The sequence below is a fragment of the Manis javanica genome, chromosome 12 (genome assembly GCF_040802235.1).
Source record: "Manis javanica isolate MJ-LG chromosome 12, MJ_LKY, whole genome shotgun sequence".
Lineage (NCBI taxonomy): Eukaryota > Metazoa > Chordata > Mammalia > Pholidota > Manidae > Manis > Manis javanica.
This window is the reverse complement of record NC_133167.1, coordinates 84,913,169-84,928,746: the sequence shown is the minus strand read 5'-3', so window position 1 is coordinate 84,928,746 and position 15,578 is coordinate 84,913,169. Positions and strand designations below refer to the sequence as shown.

At 42.5% G+C, this 15,578-nt stretch overlaps 1 protein-coding gene across 2 annotated transcripts in view; it reads left to right on the top strand.

Moving 5' to 3' along the window:
• LOC118968766 (contactin-associated protein-like 3) overlaps positions 1-15,578 on the top strand; it is a 191,894-nt gene that overhangs the window by 115,124 nt on the left and 61,192 nt on the right. For both annotated transcript variants that reach the window (XM_073218949.1, XM_073218950.1), the window contains exon 2: positions 12,977-13,133. In XM_073218949.1, coding sequence (XP_073075050.1) covers positions 12,977-13,133 — 157 coding nt within the window. The remainder of the gene's footprint in view (positions 1-12,976; positions 13,134-15,578) is intronic.

Genomic DNA, 15,578 nt, shown 5'->3' with positions numbered 1-15,578 from the left:
GTGTGTATCTGAAGCATTTTGGCTGCTAAATACTGTCCCTAAAGCTGTTGACAAACCTAGTGGTTTCCTCCTTTGAATATTTCCTGAAAACATGTGTCCCCGTTTCCCCGGCAGAAGCTGGAGTCACATCTGCTTGTTGCTCCCAGTTCCCATTCAGCTATCCTGAATTTAAAGGCTGCAACTGATGAATCAGAAATGACTCAGCAGCCGGTGGTGTTTCGGGAAACAACTATTCTTTTTCAATCAGCAATTTTCAAATGACACACAAAATGAATATTTAAAATGTATTTTAAATTTTCAGGTAACTCTACTACTCTTAGAGCTGTTTTTAGTAGAAACCAGATCATAGGACATGGAGAGAGAATCGGTAGAGCCAATAATTTCATTTCCCCTGGACAAGGCTTGCTACGTCCTTAAAAATACAGAATACAACAAAATTCAGAAATTAAAATGTCAACTTTAAGTCAATTTGCTATAGAAGATACATTTGTGGGGATTTCCCCCCCCCCAAAAACGATGAATTATATCAATTTTTGTGCCTACACCCCTTTGGCTATGAAAATAAGATACTTAATTTCTTTGAAGGCTAATGAGTAATCTACATTTTACCAGATCATATTGAGAGTAGAATTACTGAACCCTTACGTATTTTTCTTTTTTGATATACTCTAAGTTGGCAAAATGTTTTCTTTACTACCAACCTAAATAGTGACGTGGCACATCCTGTGGTGTAAGAATAGAAATAGGTTAGCATAAGCATAGCCATCTTAAAGGCCTAGAAGCCATTTTCTGAGTATGTGACTTAGAAAGAAAAACTGGAACTGAGTAAGGCCTTGAAAAACAAGTTAATCATGAGCACCGGGTGGTGGGCAGCTGTGACCCTTGGTCAGCTAACCTTGGTCAGTAAATCTTACATACCAAGCTTATCGTGCAGAACCTCCCTAACCATTGAGGAGTAGTCTTACCCTGCCCTTGCTTAACCCCAGGATATATGTCTTGCAAGAATAATGTATAGTTATAGAAAATTGCTATGAGTTAAGTGCTTTGAAATTGCTATATAAACCCTTGGCTCTGAGTGCTCGGGGTCCTTGTTGAGACCCGCTGCTTCGGGCTGACTTGGACCCCAACTAGTTGGCTGAATAAAGACTTTGCTTGAATTTACATCTCTATGCCTGTGTAGTTTGTTCTCTGGGGAAGCCTCGGAAGCCTGGACCCTAACAGTGGGACATTTGCCTGCTCCTGTCCCCATCCTTTCCCGGCACTAACCTCCCGACCAGGGTGTGCAGATGGCCCATCCAGATCCGGTCAGGCAGAGGGAAGAGCATGCGCCCCACACCCGCCTCTGCCCCCACCAGCTCCCTGCCCCACTGGGGTCCACACCTCAGTACTCAGGATTGCCAGGCGCATTTCCACTTAGCTTGCCTGTAAGATTCCAGCAAAGGGTGCTGGGAACACACAGGCAGACCGAACAAAAGCAAAAGCACAGAGGACATCACAGTTACTAGCTCTTAAAAACAAACTGGCTGACCACATTCGTCTCCCCTTTGCTGTCCGTGATACTGCTGTTTCCATTAGTAATTAGGGGCCATTGGTATTTTCCTTCAGTGTATTAGGGGCTTTAAAATCCAAAAACTCAAAACCTGGGGGGATTTCTCAATGGCCCTGATTTTGTGTTCTGTGGCTGCTACAGCAAAGTATCACAGATGGGGTGGCCTAAAATCAGAAATTACCCTCTCACAGTTCTCAAGACCACAAGGCCAAGATGAAGGTGGGGGCAGGGTGGGGTTCCCACAGAGGCCTCCCCTCTTGGCTTGAAGATGCGCCCCTCAGGGCCCTCACGCGGCCTTTGCACTCTGCATGCACATCCCTGGTGTGTCTTCAGTGGGAGGAGCCTTATGAAGGCACCAGTCCCATTGGCCTAGGCACCCCCAAACAGCCTCATTTTAACTTAATCGCTTCTTTAAAGACCTTATCTCCGTATATGAATATGCCCTGAGGTGCTCAGAGTTGTCACTTCAACATATGAATTTGGGGAAGGGGACTCAGTGCAGCCCGTAACACGTACAGAGAGTCAGAAATAATTACACGTATCGTCAGTCAGTTAAACGTTTTCTGAGTTCCTGTCTTGCTCACCTCATTTGGACAGTGATTTGGACAGTGATGTGTGGGGATGTGAAGGGTGGTGACTGAATGGAGAGTCCAGCCCTCCCGCCACGCCAGCCCAGCTGGAACACATAGGTGGATTGTGGCTCTGTTGTGTCCTCTGTTTTCTAAACTTTGGGACCTGATTCACAGGCACATTGCATATCACAGGCCCTTGTCAAAGGACATATCCTCACCCTGTCCTCCCGCCAAGCCCTTACTCACAGCCCAGCTCAGCAAAGTGGTGCTGGGGGAGGGGGCTCACGGGAAGGCCATGCAGCCAGCTGCCCTGTGGTGTCATTCTCTAGAACTACCTGTGAAGGCTACTTCTCCTCTGTGGCCCATTGTCTTAGCAACATGAGCCCCTCAGCTTTTCCCAAAGGGTCTCCCAGAAATACCTCCATATAAAGTCTTCCAAGAAATTCCTCCATGTGGAGTTCAAAGTCTCTCCTGTACAGTGGGGATGCTATTGAGGACATTTTCCAGTAGATTCCTTGTGTGTCTTTCAGAGGATCTCATAAGAGAACTCACGTTCCAGGTTCAGTGTTCAAAAACATTTTTATCTCCCTTGAGGACTGTTGAGAATCCTTCTTTCTTGTGAGAGAAAAAAATATAAAAATTATGGCATTTTATTTTACTCTTTTACTGCCAAAATCTAATTTGAAAAGTAATTATTTCCATAATTTTGTTTTCTGTTATTAGGACAATCCTAATCTATACTTTATCATGAATATTTGACCATGTTCTTTTTGAAAACCATCTGAAATCAAAGAAATGAATAGATGCAAATAACCTTTCTCTTTCTCTCCAGGAACTTGAAGTATGTTTAGAATATAGAAATTTATTACATACACATTTTTTCCCACTAAAGTGCTATATACCTGGCCGATCTCTATGCTGACTTGATCAAAGGAAGCTCCACGGAAGGAGCAGAGTTCTAGCAAAATGTGAGGCATGGATATCTTGGGCTAGAAACTCTAAGATGATTCTAAGTCCTTCTGAATCTTCTGGGAAACTGGTCTTTTCTGGAACCCTGGTAAGCTAGACAAGAAGAGTTGAATGTTTTTTGTGATTTGCATGTTAAACTAAGCTAAATGATATTTATAATCCAATTTGTAAAATAAGCTGTTTTCCGTTACCCTGTGTCAAATCCCAAATAGAAGGGTGTTCTTGGGCTCTGGGACAGGCCCCTCACGTCGTTGGCATACGGCAGGGGAGCACTGCAGCCCTCCAGGTAGTAGTCAGCAGGGGGAGCCCACTCCGGGGGCTGGGGGCACAGCGCTGCCGAGACATCGCCTGCGAGTCACCCAGTGACGGGTGTCCTCTTACTGCAGGAACAAGCCCACCTCGAGTTAAAAGAAGTGGAGTGTCAGAGAATTTTCAGGCCCTCTTTTGAAGTCACCACATGTATCCCCATTTCTTATTTGAGAACCCTGATCTTCAAATATTTTAATAAAATACTTGTGTTAAATGTCTAATTTAAACTGAACAGTGGTTATTGTTCATAAGAAAACTATTATAATTCTGATTGTTACCTATTATAGACATTACTCTTTATCCTTGTGCAACATTCAAAATACAAATCCTGAGATGAAAATGAGCATTAATGTAGATGGAATGAGTCATGGGCAGCTTGATGTGACACATACTTGGAACCAACTTTCTTTTTTCATTTTTAATATCTCTGAAATTGGAATGAGTGTTACAATCAGTGGTGTGTTTTAGTGGAGCTGAGGGCAGTTTTCTTTCTTGGTGGTACATAAAATAGTGGCATATCTTCTGATCTATGGCAGCTAACATTTGATGAAAACACAATAGTCGTTATTCACAAATCCAGAACAACCAGAGACCCTTAGGGTGCAATAATACCCTCTATTTTGAGAGATTTTCCACATCACAGAAATGAGTCCTATATCTTAGATCTTGCTTGACTTGCAGTATCCTAGAAACCAGTTAACTCTCACAAGTTTTTTTTTTTGAGAGGGCATCTCTCATATTTATTGATCAAATGGTTGTTAACAACAATAAAATTCTGTATAGGGGACTCAATGCACAATCATTAATTAACCCCAAGCCTACTAATTCTCAACAGTCTCCAATCTTCTGAAGCATAACGAACAAGTTCTTACATGGTGAACAAGTTCTTACATAGTGAATAAGTACTTACATGGTGAACAGTACAAGGGCAGTCATAACAGAAACTTTCGGTTTTGATCACGCATTATGAACTATAAACAATCAGATCAAATATGAATATTCGTTTGATTTTTATACTTGATTTATATGTGAATCCCACATTTCTCCCTTATTATTATTATTATTATTTTTAATAAAATGCTGAAGTGGTAGGTAGATGCAAGATAAAGGTAGAAAACATAGTTTAGTGCTGTAAGAGAGCAAATGTAGATGATCAGGTGTGTGCCAATAGACTTAGTGTTAATCCAAGCTAGACAAGGGCAACAAAACATCTATGGATGCAGAAGATTTCTCTCAAAACAGGGGGGTGGGGGACGAGGTTCTAAGCCTCACCTCTGTTGATCCCCAATTTCTCACCTGATGGCCCCCCTGTGACTGTGCCTGTCTTAGGTTGTTCCTCCCTTGAGGAATCTTACCCGTCTCTGGCTAACCAGTCATCTTCCGGGGCCATACAGGGAAATGTAAAGTTGGTAAGTGACAGAGAAGCGATATTGTTTGAAAAGGTTAGCTTTTTACTTCTTTGCAGATTTATGCTCTGTGGCTTCTATGCCCAGCATTTGTCTTAAAGTATCTTTACCACTTGGAAGAATTATGATACTCAGTAATTTTGATATGAGACACGAATCCTACTTAAGGGTTGTAATTAGGAAGGAAGAAGAAAAGCTATAGAAGTAGCAGATGGAAGAAAACATGGGAAGATTGATTATTTCTTTGACATATCTTCTTGTAGAGTAACATAAGCATGTATAGGTTTTAAACTACTAATTAAATTGTCCACACACATTAACATAATAGGAATACAGCTACATAACCAAAGCCAGACCTACAATTACCATCTCCAGTGAAACCAAGGAAACCAGTTAGGCACCCTAGGTATTTGAACTCTCACAAGTTTTTAATTTTTATTTTTTGCTTTGATTATGTACTCATTTCTCTAATTTGATTCTAGGCTTCTAAGAGCAGTGAGCCATGCATTAGCTGTCCCTATCATCTGAAAGACCCTTTAATTGACTTGTTCCTGTTGACTGAGACCCTACAAGCCAGCCTCTGTTCATGGTGTGTCCTGGTGGGAGAGGACGAGTAGGTCTGCCAGCCTGAAGCTGAGTCCTAGATGGGAGGTATCAGGTTATCTTCCAATCACTCAGCTTTTCCTTGTCACAGCAACAAAGTGACTTCTCAGAGGGCAGAGCGCTGCATCCCGTTATCTGATAAAACATACCTGGCTGTGAACAACAGAGCTACAGATTTCCTGGTAATGATCCTGTCTCCGATCTTAGGTAAAATACTCTATCTTTTGAGGAATTGTATTGGAATTATCATTAAGGGCACTGCTATACCTTACAAGTGGAATAGTACTCTGAGTTGTGCACTAGACAGTGTGTGAGCATGTACATATATATTTACAAACAAATATATGTATTTATTCAATTCTTATTTAAAGAGTTATTGAATATCTAGTATGTGCACCGGACATCCGTGTGTACGCAGACATATACATCTACAAATACATATATTCAATTGTTACTTGAAGGATGACCAGGTAATCCTATATTTAAATAAGTGGCATATCTTTAAGTAATCCTTTACTGAGTAATCTGATCTAAGCTTGGCTCATAATGATGGGTAACCACCCCTGAATTTAGGGATGTTTCTGCCAACCTCGTGTGACCTGTTTCTTGCTCTCCTCCTTTCAGGGTGTGGAAACATAGCAACCAGTACATCGTGAGCCCCTAGTAAACACTAGCCAATGTTTTTGTTTTATTATTTATGAAAATTACCTTGGATTGACACACATAGCTAATCAGGTTTTCAAACTGGTCATTTTATCTAGTTTTTAAAAATATACAGTCTTCTTTTAAATACCATATTTCTCTCATAAACCAAAATTACCGCTTTCATATATTTTTCAGATTGTAGAGTATCTTTCAGAATAATTAAATGACCTTTGTGGGCTATCATGGAACAGCAAATCCTTGAAGGCAGGAAACTCATAGCCTTGTTTTATTTTTTGTTATATAACCTGCAAATAACCAAAAAACAGGAGAGTGGTTAATAAATGTTATTCAGATTTGAGGATGTGAAATAGGAGATGCAGGCATGAAATCCTATTTTTATAGCTGTCATTATGCTGATGATCCTCTGGCCACTTGTCTCTGGTCTTCGTAATTGCAAAGTTCTTCATATTTTATTCATCAGAAGAGCTGCTCGGTGTCCATTTCGTCTTCTGCTGCCTTGCATGGTCCCAGCACTTCCTAACGGGTGTGATCTGTGGGCTCCATCACCTTTCTGCCTGTGCCTGGTTTGGCCTCTAACGAATGTGAGACTTACAGACGTAAGTTACGTTCCAAGGGCAGAAATAGATGAACAGGGGTTCTGTTTCTTCATTAGAACTGTGCAAAGTAGACTCACTCTGCGTGCTTCATGCTCTTTCCCGCATTCGCTCACCTGTAAAAATATGAAGGAAAACTTGATTCATGGGCTCTTTTTTTCCTTTCCTTTCTTTTCTTTTTTTCCAACTGTAACCAGGTAATGTCTATTAACCATCAGTGAACATGGTTGACAGAATTATGGTCATTTCTTCTTGTATCTGAAATTGTGTTTATACTCTTAAAAAAAAGAAATTAAGAGTTAGTGTTGGGGACAGATCTAAACAAAGGGGTGGAGGAGAGAAGAAGGGACAGGAGAAGTAAAAACAATGTTGGGAAGAGAGGCATGGACGTTAGGGAAAGGAAGGGAGAGAGGGAAAGAGGGAGGGAGGGAGATGGACAGAAAGAGAACAGAGAGAAGGGCAAGAAGACGGGACACTCAGGCACCAAAGGGCCTTCTTATTTCTGACCTTCTGCAGTTTGCACTTATCTGTTTGCAGTAATCTGTCATTAGCTGGTCGAATGAGGAAATACTGAGCACCTCAGGCAAACATTCTCCCCTTCTGTTACATGTTTTCAACACCAAGATTCCCACAAAATATGTGATCGTCAGGGGGAATTTACAATGTGGTTGAAAGACTTGTGCTGTAAATAAACCCTTGTGAGGGTGTTGTCCTGATAAATGGGAACCATGACTGGGGGGGGGGGGATTTATTATCACGACTGATCACAATGGCATTTTGATCAGCAATGCAACATTTACTCCTTTCTCACTTTATTTAACACACAATTTATTGAATGATTGAATGCCTTTTTAATAAATGTTCAGCAGCTATTGGGGAATATGCATGTATGAATACTTTGTGTATATATGTTTGTATACACATACATATAGAATAACAATAATTCCTTCAGGCTTTGTGAAGTATTGGGAAATACTGCTGGATCAGGCATGCCCACCAAGCAATTCAGCAAAGGATGTTGAGCTGAGGAGTCTTGACTTTCTGGGCATTTATGTAAAAGTATAGATGAGAAAGCATCGAGGAAGGACAATGGAAAACACACAAGTGCTAGGCCCCCTGAAGGGCTGTGCGTGGGACCAGTCCTGGCCCTGAGGGCTCAGGGGGTGGGCGAGCGGTGGGCAGTGAGCAGACAAGTGGAGAACTGGAACGGATTGGAGGAGCAGCTTCACTGTCTTCTGATCAGCAAGTGAAAAGGGGACGTGGGGGCCATTTGACACAGGAACTGGGAAGTGCGACTTTTTTTTGAATCAGAGTAGAAAAATGTTCAGAGAACTTGAGCTGGACCTTCCTAATCTTTCCGAGGCATGGCAGAGTTTACTGGAGAAATGAACGGCAGTGGGATGAGGATGGACAGCTGTGCGGGAGACCTGTCTGGGGAGCCTTCTAGGGCACCACATGAAGGCCGGCACCCTCAGAGGCACGCCCGCTGGATTTACATTGGAACAGGCAGAAGGGACGAAATTGGTATAAACTCAGTGACCTTTTCCTCAGTTACAACTTAAACTTAATTTTTCCTAGGTATTTTACTCTTCTCCTCCTTTCATTGTATCTTTGTTTAGCTGGAACTGATATAACCTATTGCATGTGTTTTGATAATGGGATTAAAACTAAAACTGTATAGATCATTTGTATTTAGCAATATGTAGTGTCATTAAGTCAGAATTCTTCAAAAACAGAAGGTGTTGTTTCAACATTTTGAGTAAGGTTCACACCTTCTAACCAATGAGTCCAAAATTTTAGTGTGTGACATTCCAGCATCATTTGGTAAGGATGGTAAGGTGAGAATCTTCAGCTCCACTACCTGTCTGGGGATAGGCTCTGTGAACCCGTGTTCTTACAAGCGCACCAGATCATTCCTGTTAGTGTCAGAAATGACATTTCCAGAAATACTGATCTAAGATCTCGAGAGGGGAATTGCAGTTGGTTTCTTGTTATATGATTAGACCTCCCTTAGGTAGCTGCTGAGCAGAGTTATAGAGTTCAGGCAAATTAGCCGTCTTAGATGGGTAAGATTCCTCAAGGGAGGAACAACCTAAGACAGGCACAGTCGCAGGGGGGCCATCAGGTGAGAAATTGGGGATCAACAGAGGTGAGGCTTAGAACCTCTCCCCCCCTGTTCTGAGAGAAATCTGCTGCATCCGTGGATGTTTTATTGCCCTTGTCTAGCTTGGATTAACACATAATCTACAGGCACACACCTGATGATCTACATCTGCTCTCTTACAACACTAAACTATGTTTTCTACCTTTATCTTGCATCTACCTACCACTTCAGCATTTTATTAAAAATAATAATAATAAAGAGAGAAATGTGGGATCCACATATATATCAAGTATAAAAATCAAACGAATATTCATATTTGAACTGATTGTTTATAGTTCATAATGCATGATCAAAACCGAAAGTTTCTGCAATGACTGCCCTTGTACTGTTCACCATGTAACTTATTCACTATGTAAGAATTTGTTCTCCATGTAAGAACTTGTTCATTATGCTCCAGAAGATTGGAGACTGATGAAAATTAGGCTTGGGGTGGATTAATGATTATACATTGAGCATTGAGACCCCTATACAGAATTTTATTGTTGTTAACAACCATTTGATCAATAAATAGGAGAGATGCCCTCACAAAAAAAAAAAAAGTACACACTTCCAATTGTAAAATAAATAAGTAACTGGGATGTAATGTATAGCATAAGGAATATAGTCAAAATATTGTAACAACTTGGTATGGTGATAGCTGGTACCTAGAATTATTATGTATATAAATGTTGAATCACTGTGTTGTACACCTGAAACTAATGTAATACTGTGTGTCAACTACCCTTCAATAAAAAATAATTATCTAAAAAAATAATAATAATAATAAAAAAAATTAGCCGTCTTAGAAACAATGGTAAATACTAAAACATTTATTTTTGAAGGCAATTTTGTTTGTCCGACTGATGGTTAGAAAAATCAATACATATACCAGTATAGTAGGAGAGACGCTACAGTTTAGAATATCCTCAAGAAGGTTGGGGGAATACTTAAAAAAGGCCATCAGTTATTCTAACTTGTTTTAAAGATAATGATTCACTTTTTTTTCTCTTCTATTACACTGTAAAGTTCCTAACAGCAGCATTCATATTTGTTTTGCATTTTTATATTCTAACCAGACAAGCATCTTGTCCACTAGAGATGTTTTGTGTCATTTTATTATATAAGAAATGAACTGGTGTGTGGACACCTACATGTGTCATTACATGTTCCAAGCCACATTTAGGGTAAGCACACTTATCCAGAGGTTTGCCGTGTCATCTCTGGGCCCATCACTAAAATACAAAACATACTTGGTATCTTCAGTGATGGCATAAAATGCCAAAGAGGAATATGCCTATATAAAGACTGAAGGCCTCATAATTGTATGTATTCTATAAGAAGTTTTTTTTTTTAATGTCATCTGTGGGAATGCTGTACTGATTTTTTTGCTTGGTATTTAGTCATTTGCTTATTTATGCATGAAATGTGTATTAGGTTCCTAACACAAACCAGGCACTTTTGAAAAAGACTTTCTCTCCAGAGACAATAAATCCCATTTCTCCAGAGGCCGGAGTGCACAGCCAGGTGGTGGATTCTCTTCCTGATGACGTCATCCATCCTGAATTCAGGCAAACCTGTCACCTTTTTGGTCCTTGGTTTCCTCAGTTCTCAGCCAGGACTCCCCAGGGGAGGAAGCACAGGCAGGACCCTGAGAGGCCCGCCCAGCAGCGATGCTCCTGCTTGCGCCTCTGCCCGTGGGCGTCTGTGACCTCGCTCCTTCCTCCCTTCCTCCTTGCTCACTGAGACTCAAACCGTTAAAACCACTTGCATCCTTTGTGCTAACTGGCTGACATGCAGGGACAGACCCAAGGCTCAGTGGTTCCGGACACTGCTGGGTCCAAAACAAGGCAAAGGCTTGGGCTGCCAGCGGGACTCCTAGGGGCTTAGGACTGCGAGTAAGAATTGGTGGTGCTCCTAAAGGCAGCGTTTGACCCAGAAGTGTAAACAAATGGGTTGTTCAGAACTCGTACCATTAAAACCGACACTATTAGTAAGATCACAGCCCAGTTCAGCTCGTACACAGAAGGAATCCATGATGGCCTCTGGCTTTACTATTCGGTCTGGATTCTAGGTTGGGTGGGGGAGCTGGGCAGTGCTGGGGGCATGGGGGGAGGTGGAGAGATTTCTTTCCATTTTTTGGACCCAAAACCAACATTAGCAAGCATATTAGAATCCACACTATTTTGCCCTTGTGTTGCCTGGACACACACCCTGGGAAAGTTCAGCTAAGCCCACCCCAGGCTCGAGAGTGCCTCTTGCTCTGCAGAAACCCACCCACCCTCAAGGCCCCTTGAGGAGAGCTTTTCTGGGCCAGGATTTAGAAAGAAAGGAATTCATTTGAACGAGTGTGCAGTGACTCATAGCTGTTAGAAACTAGGGAAAACGGATTTATACCATATAGAATTATTCTTTAAAAAAGAAGACACTGGTTATCAGACAAATCTGACTGGAATTCTAGCTTAGAAGCTAATAAAGAGGCTTGAAACATGTTTGGCAGAGTGAAGAGTAGTTTGATGGGGCGGGTGTGCCCCTGGCCCAGCTCCCCTAAGATTCTTGTTTTTTGTAGTATCTGCCCCATGTTTTACTCATGACCTGCAGACCTGAAAGCTCCGTACTGTCATTTCTCACCCTTCCTGCCTCAGTGACTCCGATAAGGACAGCAGCAGTGAGAGCAATTCAGAGGAAGTTGTTGCTATTTGTGTTCACATGAATAATTTGTAAATGATATGTTTGTAAATCAGGAGTTGCATGCAAAATTAAATCTTGTCTAGGCAAAATTCCAACCTGATGGCATAGTGAGACAGCTCTTATTCTCCTTATAAAAAATGGCCTCTAATAAATACTTATTTCATTTTTCAAATAAACACATATTAAATGCCTGTTGTGTGCTAAACAAGGACAGGACAGCAATTTCCAAAGGGAAACTGGGACTAAGTCCATTCAGCCTGATGAGAGAGAGCATCTCCATGTCTGCCTACTCCTGTTGTATTGGGGATATTATCACCCCCTGACTAATAATCTTCATCTACTGAAATATTCCCAACAATATAAGAAATCTACAACAAAATTGACTAAACTTTGCAGAGAAAGAAATTGACAAGGCCAAGCCTTGAAGAGTCGGGATTATGTGACCAGAAGTCAGAGGCTGGACACCAGATCTGTGTGGTCAGATACTGTGTTCAAGAGGATTTCTTTGGCCCTTAATTTTGCCTCCAAATATTTGAATTTTAGATGTGTGTCTTAATTAGTCAATTCAGAAGATATGGTAGCCCTGGGGCTAGTCTTTGTCATGGCAGAAACAAATGGGAGGCAGGTCAGGCTGCCCTCCTCTCTGAACCAAGTCCTTCCCCGTGCCTTAGGGTCCGGCCGTCCTCCTAGTCTACCAGGAGCTGGGGCTACGGTCGGGCTAACGCTGGCCCTCATACTGTTGCATTTTCATTGGTAGTTTTAAAGGGAAACTAACTTTTGTATGCACATATTAACTTGTTTTGGTCCAAAATCTGTCCCAATTTACCCAACTGTCTTTGTGTAGTTTGGTAAGCATTTAAGTCTGTGAGCTTGTCTCTCAATATGGTGACTGATCAATATCCTACTATATAAATACTTTTCATTCAAGTGTTGTTTATATGTTCATGTGTGTATATATATATCTACCCATATATATGTCTGTTTAGATATGTAAATATGTACATATACAAATACGTATACCTGCATATATAGATATATATGCACAGAGAGACAGAAAGAAAGCAAGGACAGTCAAGAAGAAAGGAAATAGGGAAGGAAGGGAGGGAGGGAGGGAGGGTGGCAGGATATATCTTTATCTTTAACCTATGTCTACATGTATATCTATAGCTAATCTATATGTACACCTATATGTATATCTATGTATATGCACATCTGTAGTCTATATAATCTATATCTACATGTATATCTCTAGCTAATCTATATCCATATGTATATCTATAGCTATATGTATGTGCACATCTACGTATCTATCTATGTCTATATGTATATGCACATCTATGATCTATATCCATCTATGTCTAATCTATATCCATATCTATCTGAGCATTATTCACAGTCTTTGCTTCTTGGCTTGTGCACACCCTGTGTGCTGTTCCCAGTGTGCCCTACTCTGACCTGTGCAACACCCTGTCTTGCAGATGGAGTGCCGTTCAGCTGGTGGGTCGGGTGGTCTGGTGAGAGGCACCCTTCCTGGACAGGTGCCCCCGCTGGAGCTCAGCAGTGTGGATGCGGCCTGGACCAGAGTTGCCTGGACGTGGGACACTTGTGCAGCTGTGGCTCTGATAAGGATGGATGGTAATGGGGGTCAGGATCTTCCTGCAGGCATGCAGGACACACATTAATGGGTGCATACTTTTCCCTCCAGGGAAAAGGCAGGGGGAAATTCACCGTGAACTAGGGCTCCCTAATGACTGTGATTGTTTGTAACTGAAAATTGCCAGTGTCAGGGCTTTAGGGCCATTACTGAGGTTTGTGGCAACACATGCCACATCATCAAGTCCCTATATTCTCAGCATTCTGTTAAAAAAGACTGAATTATTATATGGAGCTTTGTGATTTAGAGAGTATTTCTGAAATGTGTGGGATACAGGTTTCAGGAGAGAGGGGAGGTAGGAACATGCATTTACACAGACTGTTTTCATTCCCCATTTCCCAGGAATGTTTTGTCACCACCTCCCCTGTTACTTCCAACAAAAGTACAGAAAAGGGAATTTGTATTTACCAAGGATGCATTTAATCCTCATGACAAGCGGTAATTCCTTATAGTTTTCTCATTTTTTGCATCTTAAGTTTGAGGAACGTGTATCACAGAGATGTTAAATAATTTTCCCAAGGTGCCACACATCTATTAAGCAGCCAGTCCAGCATTTGAGCTTCAGTATAGCTGGACCGGAGTCCATCTTACTCCACCACACCAAATTACTTGTGTAAGATACAGTTGTGTTTGTAGGTCCTGTGCCCCTAACATCTACTTTTCCTTTGTCCTCAGCTGACTTACTTCCATCTCACTGTATTGATTATGAAAATATGCACAGAACATCTCCGCCTCCACTTCTCTTTTAACTAAACTGAAGGCATTCTTGGGTTGGCTTTGTAATCATTCCTGCGTCATCAAATTCTGCTCCGTTGTGATTAACAATTCCTATCTCCTACTGCACTCAATCCAGTTGAAATTTATTTTAAGTAATTTTCCTTCACTGTTCGGATTGATAACAGCATATACTCCTCTCCCAAATGAAATTTAAGGTTGAGTTAAAAGCTCAGGTCAGCGGGGAACCATCTGGCTCCATCAGGTTCTATCAGAATGCACAGGGCCAGTTACCACGAAGCAGGATGCCTCACCCCCAAACCTCACGGTGATCAGAGTGGGCAAAGGGGACTGGTGGCAGAGGGACCTTCCCACTCCTTAGGCTGGCAGGGACCTCGGTCTGAGCATCACGGACACCTGGACACAGGACACCTGCTTCAGATGGAGCCTGTATCTTCCTCAAAACACTGTATCCCTCAAGACCTACTCCTTGTAAAATAGGGACTCAGTCTTACTTAGCTGAGTGGATAAATTTAGAACTTTGAGGAGAATGGGTGATCATGCACAGCAGCTTCACAATCTGGGAGATGTGTGTGCAACGTAAATGGTTTTGTGCCCTGGAAAACATTCAGAATCCTCTGTAACCAGTGGCTGAGAGTCACTCTTTTCCCTTATTTTAAATTCTTTAATTGCTCTTCACTATCCATAGCATTAACCTTCATGGATTTATAGGCTTGTATAGAAACACCTTAATGTAGTTGTGTGTGAGCAGAGGAACTGAGGTGGCAAGGAGAATATACAGCCTGAGTGGACAGGGGAGGTTTCTCCCGATTACCTGCCATGCTCGTTCCCTTTCTGACTGAATGAATTATTGATGCTTGCTCACTGTTTTCATTCTCCCTCCCATACTAACCACGGCCTCAGTGTCTCCCCTTCCCAGGGAACAAGGGGCCAGGGCCGGGACTTCAGCCGCACACGAGGGGGTGTGGTGGGGGGCACTGCACCCGTTAGAGGTGGAGAATCAGACCATCGTGTCCGAACTTCTACACGCTCCCCTCCAGGACCTCCCCCCACCCCGTCTTCTCCTCCTCTCCGATTCCGGCGTCTCCTTCCTCTGACATGCCCACTGGCTCACTGACCTTTGAACCCCCATATGCTGACGTGGCTTCATCAGCTGGGCTGCGCTCAGGAGCTCCCCAAACTGCCCTTTCCCTCGGCCAGTGTCGTCACCCCTCCATCAGCACAGGGACTCCGCGCCTCACAGCCCTGTTCCTCTGGAGCCAGGAAAAGTCCGTGAGCTGCTGCTCCCTGGGCAGGCCGCCTCCGTTAGGGCACCTGTGCGGCACCTGCCTTTAGTTTTAGATACAAAGTTTTGTTCAGCCAACCTACCAAGGTTCAAAATAAACAATCTGAGCCTCCCTTTGTAAGGATACCGACCTCACCCAGGGCAAAATGCAGGTGCGATCGGGCTGTTCCTTCTGCCATGCTCATGAGGGAACAGGGGCTGAGATTCTGGTTTAATTCTTATGGATTTCAGCATTGTCTCAGGATGTGACATAGACGGTCATGAATGACTCTGGGAAAAGTGTCACAGAGGCCACTGTAGGTGCTAGTCCTCCAGCCTTCACTCATTGATCCTGTGCCTGTGAGGGCCCGCTCTGTGCCAGTCAGGGTGTCTGCTGCACAGAGCCTAGGGCACAAATCCTGCCCTT